The sequence below is a fragment of the Carassius gibelio genome, chromosome A18 (genome assembly GCF_023724105.1).
Source record: "Carassius gibelio isolate Cgi1373 ecotype wild population from Czech Republic chromosome A18, carGib1.2-hapl.c, whole genome shotgun sequence".
Lineage (NCBI taxonomy): Eukaryota > Metazoa > Chordata > Actinopteri > Cypriniformes > Cyprinidae > Carassius > Carassius gibelio.
Window position 1 is genome coordinate 13,962,166 of NC_068388.1, and position 12,529 is coordinate 13,974,694.

The 12,529-nt window shown below is 39.0% G+C and overlaps 2 protein-coding genes across 3 annotated transcripts; one reads left to right on the forward strand and one right to left on the reverse strand.

The window, feature by feature from the left end:
- The first annotated feature begins 104 nt into the window (after positions 1-104).
- On the forward strand, positions 105-2,971 carry LOC127934451 (homeobox protein six1-like). 2 transcript variants are annotated; one of them, XM_052531840.1, is made up of 4 exons: positions 105-1,065; positions 1,222-1,385; positions 2,025-2,184; positions 2,788-2,971. In XM_052531840.1, the coding sequence occupies exons 1-3, from the start codon at positions 673-675 to the stop codon at positions 2,161-2,163; spliced, it is 696 nt and encodes a 231-aa protein (XP_052387800.1). In that variant the 5' UTR covers positions 105-672; the 3' UTR covers positions 2,164-2,184; positions 2,788-2,971. The 2 variants fall into 2 exon arrangements, with proteins under 2 accessions (XP_052387800.1, XP_052387801.1); XM_052531841.1 differs by having other exon boundaries at positions 2,028-2,184.
- Positions 2,963-8,008, reverse strand: qpctla (glutaminyl-peptide cyclotransferase-like a). Its single transcript, XM_052531838.1, has 8 exons — positions 7,606-8,008; positions 7,144-7,505; positions 6,315-6,461; positions 5,361-5,654; positions 5,017-5,178; positions 4,051-4,150; positions 3,848-3,964; positions 2,963-3,769 (listed from the first exon to the last, which is right to left on the reverse strand). Exons 2-8 carry the CDS (start codon positions 7,351-7,353, stop codon positions 3,624-3,626), a joined length of 1,176 nt encoding a protein of 391 aa, XP_052387798.1. The 5' UTR covers positions 7,354-7,505; positions 7,606-8,008; the 3' UTR covers positions 2,963-3,623.
- Between the last annotated feature and the right edge of the window lie 4,521 nt (positions 8,009-12,529).

The following is a 12,529-nucleotide window of genomic DNA, read 5'->3' on the forward strand; positions in this document are numbered from 1 at the left end:
TTTGAATTATCTCAGTACATCTAAAAAATTTTTTTTTCACCTGTGGTCCTCTGCCATATCTTTACAACCTTATATGCTATATACGTATATTTGTGCAATGCCAACTCTAACCAAATTGTCTAACAAATCCTGCGACATGATTTGATTAGGAAATCACATTGGCTTCATATTTAAATCAGCTCCTTTGTGCACCTGACATCTTCCCCAGGTAATTGATACAAAAACAAACAACACTTAGTCTGAAAGGTTTGTGTACGTCTGTGTTGGGGCCTGTCTGTTTTTTTTAACCCCCATGCTCTCCGATTACCTGCATGTACCAAGTTGTCTGGGCGGGTCTTTGTGGCAGGAATAGGTAGAACCTCTTAAAACAAAAAAGCTGATACACTCATTGGCTGTAATTATTGGCTAGCACATCACTGGAGAACAAAAAGGCTATTGTAAGATTCCCTTTACCTGAGTTTCTACATTACTTTGGTTTTGCACACTTCTGCAGGTTTCGGTATTCTTGTCAAGCTTGCCGTTCAACTATTGGCTTTGAAACAGATTGTCCTCAGTTGTCCTCTGGATCCCTTGAGTGGACGTTTAGGAACATGGTTGGATGATTTACAACTTGTTTTGCAGACCAATTCCTTGTCACCCCGTGTGGGACCTTATACAGTCCTTGTTCCCATCATGGCGATGGGCTTCTCCCCAGAACAGGTGGCGTGTGTTTGTGAGGTTCTTCTCCAGAGCGAAAGCATGGATCGCTTGTCCTCGTTCTTATGCTCTTTACCTTCCAATGTGTATCTGGGAATGGCCCACAGTCAAGAGAGCGTGCTGAAAGCGCGGGCTGCGGTCGCCTTCCACCACTGTCGTTTCGCTGAGCTCTACGCCTTGTTAGAAGGGAACGTGTTCTCCCCGCGCAGTCACCCTCTGCTCCAGCAGCTCTGGCTCCAGGCTCACTACAAGGAGGCTGAATTACAGAGGGGCCACCCTCTTGGGGCCGTGGGGAAGTACCGAATCCGCCACAAGTTCCCTCTTCCTCGTACCATCTGGGATGGAGAGGAGACCAGCTACTGCTTCAAGGTGTTTAAATCTGTTGTAGTACATTAAGTTTTAAAAATGCAAAGTCCTTGATGTAAATGGATCAGTGAGTGCTGATTTATCTGATTGTGTGTTAAGTCTCAAAACAATGTTTTGGGAGAGTTTTCAAGAGTTTTCGGTTGCATCCTCTGCTCGCAGGAAAGGTCTCGCAGTGTATTGCGAGAGTGCTACTGCAGAAAGCCGTACCCCTCGCTGCGAGAGAAACGAGATTTGGCTGCAGCCACTGGACTCACTGCCACACAAGTCAGCAACTGGTTCAAGAACCGTCGACAGCGGGACAGAGCTGCGGCCAGCCGTCAGGGGTAAGAGACGCTCCTTCACTCTACAGGCACCAGGGGAACAACATGAAATTCCTGCTGGAACACAGTGAACAATGCTGACTCAGAAACAATACATTTCACAAATAAGAAACAGCAAGTAACATTTTGATATTTTGAAGTAGACTGACAGAGCATTTTCTTGTAAAACATACTGTAATAATCTTTATTTACCCTTACTTTTTTAAGCCCTATGAAATGTTTGGCTTTAGATATGTGGTTCTCAACCAGGTGACTTCAGGATGACGTCAAATGATCCAAAATATGACAAAACAAACGTTAAATTAGGTTAATTAGGTAAATTAATAAAATATAGCTTCATTGGCATTTCTTATAATAAATATACATATTTCTATGCCAAAATCTAAAATGTTTTAATAGAATTTGGAGTACAAAATCTTCTCCAAATGGTTGAGAACCACCGCTTTAGATGGTCAGAGCCTGTTAGAAAGAAAAGCAGTCGCGTTGTATCGTCTTCCTTCACTGTCTCCATGCTGCCCTCTGCTGGATATCACAAACCAAAGGATTCAGAATCTCTAACTTCAATAATCCATTTACATATTCATGTTTGACCCCAGTATGGCATATTTCAGATCTGATATCGGAGTTATTCCTGTGTTCCAGCAGGACATCAGCAGGAGCGTTCCTGAGCTCTGATGAGGAACTCTCACCCCCGGCGAGTCCCAGCACACTCTTCTCCTGCTCCCAGCAGCTCTCTCCCCACACGTCCCCTCTACGTCACCTGGGACCAACACACTACTGAAACTGATGCAGTGGAATACAGGTCAAATTTTTTTTTAATCTTTATAAGTCACAGCAGTGAGCCCTAGCTTAAAAGAATCAGGGGAATAGGTGTCAGGGTTTTTTTTTTTTTTTGCCTCCTAAGTCAATCTTGATCAGTTCAGCTGGCAGCAAATACCATCAAGGCTTTTTTTTTTTTGGTAATGTTTGTGAAGTTTGTAGTGCATGCTAACATCTGTACTTCAGTGCATACTTGTATTTCAGTAAAGCAATTATATTCCACATGTGGAACTATAGTTTGAATTGAAAATGCCAACATATCTTCCTTTTTTTTCATAATTTGACAGCTTATAATGCTGCTGCATCTTCCATTGCTATAAATAAGTCACATCCTCTCTTTGCATAGTCTTGTTTTTTTTTTTTTAGTCAGCTTGAAATTAAAATCCACCCTACCTATTTTCTGATTGCATTTTATCAATCTTATTGCGAATTATATATCCATGCAGGTTTCATTTTGTAAAAAATGTACGTCATTTTTAATCATGTCATAACGCTGGTGTGTGCCCGAACTCTTCCAATTATTTTGTTCTCAAAACCCCATCCTTTATTACAGCTCATTTGAACTACTTTTTCCCCCCTTTTTCAGGAATCCGTTTAACTTGGACATGCATCTCAATACAGTAGAAAAGACAGACCTCTACTTCCATTTCACCATGACTTCTTGCAGCTCCAAAGAGTAACATATCAACACGTCAGCAGACTTTATATTGGCTGTAATTGACTGTGTTCTATACTTACGCAAAATTAAAGACAAACAAATCCAGAGTTTCCTTGAGTTTATTATGAATATCCATCAGACCCTTGACAAGGTCTTTTGGTTTTTAATGGTAACAGCTCAATGACTGAGAAATGTAAAAAAAAAAAAAAAGAAAAAGAAAAAAAGATCTCTCTCAGTTCACATGAAATGCTACTCACAGATTCTTAAAACATTTGTCTCTCAGTGTCTTGCGTACTGACCTGCTTGTAAAGTGCACCATCGCTGCCTTTCCCCGAACACAGCCTGAATGCAACGGCATTTAAAATGCAGTTCATCAGCACATACCGTGCAAATGATGAATAATGAATGTAATCATTAAACAAACCTTACTCTGAATTCCACTTCAAAGTCAAATGTGAAGTTTTACCACAAAATTAACAGTCTCTTTAAGAGTGACATAAGGGCTCATACAGCTGCAGTAACGTTTGGCCTATTACGACTTATGGCTCTTTTCAGCAGAAAAATATATGAATATCTTCAGCATGTACATTCACATTCCAAATAAACACATCATTATGCTGGGTGTTTCTTTGGTTATTCTGATCTATGGCTCTGTTATTATCATCATCATCATCATCATCAGCTCCTACATCACACATTCAGCTGCACTGAACACACGGTCATGTGCTGTGATCGTCGGCTGTAGGATGATCATTATAGCATGATTAGAGGCTCAGGTACTCAGCCACGAAGATGGCCAGGATTCTAGTTAGGTTTTCTACCGTGGGCCTGTGCATCCTCTCCTCCGCATCATCCAGCGTGTGCCAGAAGACAGGAAATGGTGTGGGGATCAAGTGAAGCACGGGTACACCTGGTTCAGAAGTAAAAAGTATGAAATGTGTAAAAAAAAAAAAAAATAGTAGCATATGTTGTCTGACTGTTCACTGACCTCTGTTTAAAAATGGAATGTGGTCATCCTGCACGGGACCAAGATAAAAATCCTTCCTGAAGTAACTCTGTTCTGATGGGTGAGATGTCAACAAACCCTGTTTGTGGAGTCTCTTCTCTGAAAGAGAAACAGTCAGGGATTCTGAATGCAATCCTCGTGCATTTTTAGGCTGCAACCTAAGCCTGGTCTTTTTTTACTTCTACCTGCAGCGATCAGTCGGTCGAACCATCTGGCTGTGTTATCAAAGTGGTTGACAATCAATGGTTCTGGGCCACCGAGCAGGTCCAGCAGGACTAACAGATCCTGGAAGAAAATAGAGATTCACATATAAAAATAATCAAATTAAAAGGGTAATAAATCCATTTACCAGTAAATATTTTTTGTTTTAACATTTCCCTCTTCTGGTCTACTGTGACACAAATAATTTAAATAATAACATTTAAATAAAAATCTACTTTAAGGTAACAAATAAAAATCTTAAATAAAATAATATAATTAAATAAAATGTAATAAGAGTATCATTATTAAAATACTATAAAATATAAATTCCTGTTTAAATGTTATTCTAATAAATTATAAATCAGTTTATAATATAGATTTTTTTTTTTTACATTTCTCTTCTCAGTTCTAGGCTGATGAATTAAAATAAAATTACAACAAAAAAAATCAATTATTACTGTAAGATTACTATTATACCGTAAAGTAATACTAAAAATAACAATAATAAAATACAGCTGAAATAGTCAAATATCAGATTTTTTTTACTTTCATTAAAAACATTTCTATACCGTATTTTGGTGTTTATATATATATATATATATATATATATATATATATATATATATATATATATATATATTATTTTTGTGTGTGTGCGTGTGCGTACAAACCACCAATGAATTAATGTTTTTATTTGTTGTATATATTTGAATAGATCTCATTTTGTAGCTGAAGTATCAGAGTTAAATAATGAACTGAATTGAACCTGTTTTGAATGATGAATCAAAGTTACGAGGAGGTCTTAAAATATCTGAAACATCTTGAAAAGGGTATTAAAAAGTATTACATATAACATGCTGATACCCCGAGCTAAAAACCTCTCACCCATAAACAGTCTTTAAAAATATATGAAAAATCAACCGGACTGATCCAAGTACACACAACCTCACCACTGCCTGGAGAAGAGTGCTTGTGGTGGATCCAGAGGGGTGGGGAGTACGGGCCATAAGTTCAGCCAGATGACGAGAACCGTAGAGAGAGTCTGATTCTGTCCATTCCTCAAACGCCTCCTCTCCATCAAAAAACACCAACTGCAATGTCACAGCAGACCTCTGCAGACAGAGAGCATACAGGTAATCTGTTATGTGTTTGGACATTATTTCAAACCAGCTCCATCTCTCTCTGACTCATAATGATGTGCCCACACTTTAGGCTTGATTCAGCACTGTGTGATGAAGCCGATTCTTGTTAAATATGCGACATCTTCACCCTTTTCCTCATGACTGTGATTTACCTGCAGTTTTAGAGCTTTAAGCTGTGTGTCCAGAGCAGCGGCCAGCTCCAAGATCATAGCACAGGGTATGGCTGAATCACTGGCACCCACAAACACCCGCCTGGGGTTTTTAGGGTGTGCAGGTAAGATCTTTGAGTCATGGTGGCATGCTAGAAGCAGCCTGCGAGGAGCCGTGGGGTCCAGAACTGCTAGCACATTGGTGAAGGTCACTTTACCCTTCGGGGTGGATGAAACGAAGGAATCCTCTTCCAGCGTCCATCCTGCGGACAGTGAACCCAGCTGGGACAAGATATGCTGCAGTCGGAAGAAGTGAGAGAACTTTTGACCTTCACTACATGTTTAGCAGAAAAATATCTTTAAAGGAATAGTTCACTCAAAATGGAAAAGCTGCTGAAACTTTACTCACTCTGAGAGCCATCCAAGATTTTTTTTTTTTTATTACATCACTTGCACAACAATGGATCCTTTGCAGTGAATGGGTACCGTCAGAATGAGAGTTCAAACAGCTGATAAAAACATAACAATAAACCACAAGATGTTAATTAATTAATTAATTAATTAATGTTTTCATCGACTGTTTGAACTCTCATTCTGGCGGCACCCATTCACTGCAGAGGATCCATTGGTGACCAAGTGATATAATGGTAAATTTCTCCAAATCTGTTAAAATGTAAAAAAACATTGTAAAAAAATTGTAAGTCCTGTAGGAGAGGTTTTTTTTTTTTGGCAACTTTTAATTTTTGGGTGAACTACTTACTTAATTTAGAGTATGTTTTACTTAACTACTTACAAAAAAAAAAAAGAGAAAGCAATGTTATTACTTGTATATCTTGATAAATAGGAAACAATGTACAATATATTAGGACTTTGGTCTAGGGTCATGGAGTTTATTGATCTGTGAATGAAGATGTTTCAGTAGTAGTAGGACATGTATTGTTCCGGGTGAGGCATCACCTGCCGTACGGTCTGACTTCCTGCAGTCCCGGGAACGCGTTCGATTAGCAGCGGCCGCAGGTGAGTCTCCCAGAGCCGATGCCCGTCCACCTGTGCTGCAAACTTCTTTATTTGTGCCACAGAGTGTTTTTGTGGCTTATGAGCATTCTGCAGAAAGAATACAGAAAGGAAGAGGTGAGTATATGATCATATTTATCTTATCACACACAGCAGTGAGAAGTGAACAAACACACACAGTGAACACACACTGGGAGCAATGGGCAGGCGTTTTTTGCGGCGTTGCCCAAGGAGCAGTTAGGGGTTCTGTGCCTTGCTCAAGGGTCTCACCTCACTTGCTGGTCATTCTTTCCCCTCACATTCAACCCCTGCTGGTAACGAGACTCGAACCCATGACTTAACCATTAGGCCACAACTGCCCCCAATTTTTGCAGCTTTTATTTCTGCATTTTCCGTTACATTTAATTTTAGTATCTTTTAATTCCCTTTCTTAAATTACTATTTAGTTTTAATTTATGATTTACATTTATTTTATGATTATTTCTGTTTAAGTTTAGTTTAATTCCAGTCAATAAATTCTGTGCTTCAATTTAAAGTTTCCACAACAAAATTTCTCGTTTAGGTTACGGTTTTCTTTCTTTCTAGAAGCTTAATTTCACAAAAAAAAAATCAATTAATAGTTTTATTTAACAATAATAACTTGCTATAAAGTCAATCATAAGGATGGAATTACATAAATGACAGAATTTTTTTTCTTTTGGTCAAACGAGACATTCAGTAAGACAGAATTGTTATATAACCGGAAATGCATTTCAGCTCAATGTCAGCTCACCCTGTCCCTGATGAGATGTGCAGCATGAGGCTGGAGGCTGCTGGAGGGCTCTGCAGACAGATACAGCGCAAGGATCATCGCCAGCGAGAGCGCGCCGCAGAGACACAGCAGGAGCACGCGCACGCGCGCCCCTCTCAGCGGGTCGCATCCTGCCAGCGCGTGCCCGTTATTGCCGTGCAAAGCTTTGTATCTTCGGCCGGCTTTTGACATTCTGACGTGGCGTTGGCGGCTGACACCCGGTTAAAGAAGCTGGGGGGAACGGCGACAGGCGTTTCCCTCCAGATTTGGCACTGACCGCACGCCAAAGGACACGTCAGTACTTTAAACGGCCAGCTTTGTCCACTATCGCTATTGTCACCGTACTGTATAAAACACTCATTTAATAACCAGTGACTTTTACTCTACCAACATTACTTTTCCCGTTCAAAACTTCACATTTTATATTAAATAAAGCGATTTTACCTTGTTACAGAACTTAATTACCACAAGGGACGTCTTTAACAGCTTTACAACTTCCAAGAGGAAACAATAATAATAATAAAAAAAATGCGTGAACAATTTTTTCGTCCTTCAGTCTGGAGCCAGTAAGCCGAGTCTAATAATCACGCAAACACTGAATGAACTCCGTCAACACTGGCTCTGGACTTCAGCTACTCGACCCAGAAAGTCAGTCACCGCCGAGATCAGTTAGTCTCTCATCATCGGTCACGCATCTGACGTCGCTAGAAGTTCAGAATACTAGTGCACGGTGATCTAACAAAAGCGATGAGTCCTTTTCTAATTTCTTCTTTATTAAGGCTTGTAATGGGGTGTACCGTCTGCTGCAGCCTCTTTTGACTGCGCTTCCGCCATGGTGATGTCAGACTGGCTGAGGTAGCTTGTCATCTTAAAGGGACAGGCGCTTTTTGCTGTTTGCTTATATCATAGTTTCTCTTATATTTACTTGGAAGACAAATTAAGGGAAGATTTCACAGCAAAGTAAATTCTTTTCAAACTTAATATCAAGATGAAAAGTGTGCCCCTTAAAAGCACCCCCTTCCGCGAGTCCGAGAGGGCTGTGACCCAGTGAACCAGTTCCCAAGTAAATGAACTCTGAACCGAAGCTGTATGAGGGGTGTGATGTGTGTGTGTGGTGTGTGGGTCGGGGCTTTGACACAGTGAACCAGTAGTGAATACAGTGAACAGTAGCTGTATTTCCTTGATTTAAACACGGAACTATGATCAAATGAAACATGCATCATTTTTTCTCTAATTGATGTTGGACGTTGTTTTAATTTAATTGTTACTGGGGAAAACGGCTTTATAATTTTATTTGATTTCTAAAATCGTCCAGGTCTTCTCAGTTGAAAAATATAGATGTTACAATTAATATTAACACGTTTGCGGTGGTCAAGTCCACTGATCTATAATATAGATGTCTTCTTGTCTTCTTGTCTTCATAAGTAAAAAAAAAAAAAAAAAAAAAAAAACGTATACAGGTCCTTCTCAAAAATTTGCATATTGTGAAAAAGTTCATTCTTTTCCATAATGTAATGATAAAAATTAAACTTTCATATAGTTTAGATTCATTACACACCAACTGAAATATTTCAGGTCTTTTATTGTTTTAATACTGATGATTTTGGCATACAGCTCATGAAAACCCCAAATTCCTATCTCAAAAAATTAGCATATTTCATCCGACCAATAAAAGACAAGTGTTTTAATACAAAAAAAAGTCAACCTTCAAATAATTATGTTCAGTTATGCACTCAATACTTGGTCGGGAATCCTTTTGCAGAAATGACTGCTTCAGTGCGGCGTGGCATGGAGGCAATCAGCCTGTGGCACTGCTGAGGTGTTCTGGAGGCCCAGGATGCTTCGATAGCGGCCTTAAGCTCATCCAGAGTGTTGGGTCTTGCGTCTCTCAACTTTCTCTTCTCAATATCCCACAGATTCTCTATGGGGTTTAGATCAGGAGAGTTGGCAGGCCAATTGAGCACAGTAATACCATGGTCAGTATACCATTTACCAGTGGTTTTGGCCCTGTGAGCAGGTGCCAGGTCATGCTGAAAAACAAAATCTTCATCTCCATAAAGCTTTTGAGCAGATGGAAGCATGAAGTGCTCCAAAATCTCCTGATAGCTAGCTGCATTGACCCTGCCCTTGATAAAACACAGTGGACCAACACCAGCAGCTGACATGGCACCCCAGACCATCACTGACTGTGGGTACTTGACACTGGACTTCAGGCATTTTGGCATTTCCTTCTCCCCAGTCTTCCTCCAGACACTGGCACCTTGATTTCCGAATGACATGCAAAATTTGCTTTCATCCGAAAAAAGTACTTTGGACCACTGAGCAACAGTCCAGTGCTGCTTCTCTGTAGCCCATTTCCTGCACACGCCTGTGCACGGTGGCTCTGGATGTTTCTACTCCAGACTCAGTCCACTGCTTCCGCAGGTCCCACAAGGTCTGGAATCGGTCCTTCTCCACAATCTTCCTCAGGGTTCAGTCACCTCTTCTCGTTGTGCAGCGTTTTTTTGCCACACTTTTTCCTTCCCACAGACTTCCCACTGAGATGCCTTGATACAGCACTCTGGGAACAGCCTATTCGTTCAGAAATTTCTTTCTGTGTCTTACCCTCTCGCTTGAGGGTGTCAATGATGGCCTTCTGGACAGCAGTCAGGTCGGCAGTCTTACCCGTGATTGCAGTTTTGAGTAATGAACCAGGCTGGGAGTTTTTAAAAGCCTCAGGAATCTTTTGCAGGTGTTTAGAGTTAATTAATTGATTCAGATGACTGTATGCCAAAATCATCAGTATTAAAACAATAAAAGACCTGAAACATTTCAGTTGGTGTGCAATTAATCTAAAATATATGAAAGTTTAATTTTTATCATTACATTATGGAAAATAATGAACTTTTGTCACAATATGCTAACTTTTTGAGAAGGACCTGTATTTTTTTTTTTACAGAAATTATTTAAAATAATTGATTATTTTATTATTTAGAAAAATAATAATCATGTAAGGAAGTCAAAAATGTAAACCCTCTAGTCGCTAAATTGTGAATCTGGATCATAAAACAAATAATATTGCTGCATTGTAAGGCCCAAAATTTACAAAATTACATGTATGGCATTTAACCATTTTAATGCACTTTTTATCAGATGAATAACACAGCATATTTGACTGTCCCACATTAGTCAAAACATGCTGTCCCACTTTTGAAACATCCTTTTCTAAAGTGGGACGACAAAGATAGCATCAAATAGAAAATATTGCAAAATAATTTTGTAATTGATGTATTAATTCATCACAAATATAATTTGATAACAATTTAAAACATTGTTTTATTTATAACAGTTATATTTCCTTTACATAAAATTTGTTCTAAATCCTATGTCAGGTTCTGCAACATTCAACATCAGAAGAGCCATTTTGGCCCCTTTCCCACAGAGTAAAATTCACGTGGAGCCACAAAACCTGTTTGATCCCAAAAATGAAGATAGCACAGAAAACAGCTAAAGTTTTATATTCAGTAATGTTACGGGGCAGGGGCATAGCAATAATGAAGTGAGGGGGGCAGAAATGTCAAATGTAATAATTATTCTACAAATAAATTATTATTATTCATGTATGTTTGTCTAGTTGACAGAATAAAACCTTGTATAATTTTTAAATGGCTAAGAAATAAAATATAGTGCTGGACAATAACCAATAATTTGTATTCTATAATATTTTTATATATATTTTTCTAATGACAATTTTATGGTTATGATTGGTTTACATGTTCTGTGATTAAAAATGCAAAACGTGTTTGTAACAAGGCATATAATATATTTTATATCTTCTGTAGTTACTGTAATAAATGCTGTATGAGTTAGCGCTGTATCCTTCATATACTTTTTCATAATTTATTACCTGGAGAAGACTTGGAAAAACACACATATGTTGTCAGACGCAATCATTTTTTTGGTCTATGCATGTTATTCAGCTTAGCTACAGCATTGCTGGATGCCTTTGTCCATATTAGGGATTTCCTGCACGTGGAAAGTTTTGGACTTTCTGCGGGAGAGCACCCTCCAGCTTCGAGTATGAATGAAACAGACACTGCAGGAGAATGTTCAGCGCTCCGTAATGTTCACATTTGATTTGATAAACATGCATGTTTTAATGCAAGTGAATAAAAGGAAATGATCCACCTACATGACTCTGCTTATGATGGTCCCTGCGTTCCATTCCAAACACCCTAATCCCTTCAAAAGGTTTACCCTCCAGAGTGAAAGCTTCGAAGGGCTGAAGGGTGTGGGGGACCAAACAACTGTTTCTTGAAGTGCCCTTCTGTGTCATCATCACAGAGGCTCCGTCATCATGCAAAGAATCTGTGCAAAGGATCATGGGAGCCAGAAGTGTCCATCAGTTGTACCCTTCAAAATCCTTAATTCGGAAGGACTCTTTGAAGTGGCCAGTTTTGAGCACTTCCGTTTGAAACGACCCTTTAATATGGCGGCCATGACTGTTTTCACACCAAAGTGCCCTTCGGAGGGCGATATATCCCATCTGGAATGCACCAGTACCTGGATCAGTGAGCTGCGTCTTGGGCTGTGTTTAAACAGTGCCAGAAAGTGAGATGTGAAGAAACGTGAAGCGCAAAGGGAAAAATGGTATTGCAAACTCAAACTTGACTGAAATGCAAAATAAAAGCAGTGTTAAAATAAATTAGTTGATATGGCCATAGAAAATATGTATCGCAAAATCATTGCTTCATTTATATTTTGCAATTCTTTATTTTTGTTTGCAAAAAGCACATAATTTTTTTTCCCAATACTTCATACAAAACTTTAATTTGCAAAGTTTTCTTTTCTTTTGCAAAACTTCTTTTGCACATGTATGTGGCATTAAATTGACTCCATACATTTTTTATCTCTAAAGAAGTTTGAAATGGTTAGGCATGCTTTTGTAACGTCTCAATTAGATTACTGTAACTCATATCGGTGCTCCTCATTCATGTGTTTCTCATCTGCAGTTGGTTCAGAATGCAGCAGCTCTGTTTCTTTGTGTGAAGCGCAAACAGGAGTCTATCACTCCAGTTTCTCATTGCATTAACTGCCAGTCAAATATAGAATTGATTTGAAAATGTTACTGTTTGCCTATAAACCTCTTTATAATCAGACTCCACAGTACCTATCTGGTTTGTTACATGCAGTCAAGTCTAGCACTCAAGATCTGCTGATTCTGGTTTATTGCAAGTTCCCAGGGCACATCTCAAAAACAGAGGTGATTGTGCTTTTTCTGTTGTTGTCACCAAGATGTGGAATATAGTCTCCCAATTTCATATCAGAACTGCCTCAACTCTTTCTATTTTTAGGTCTTCTCTTAAAATGTGTTTTATTTCATTTCTTT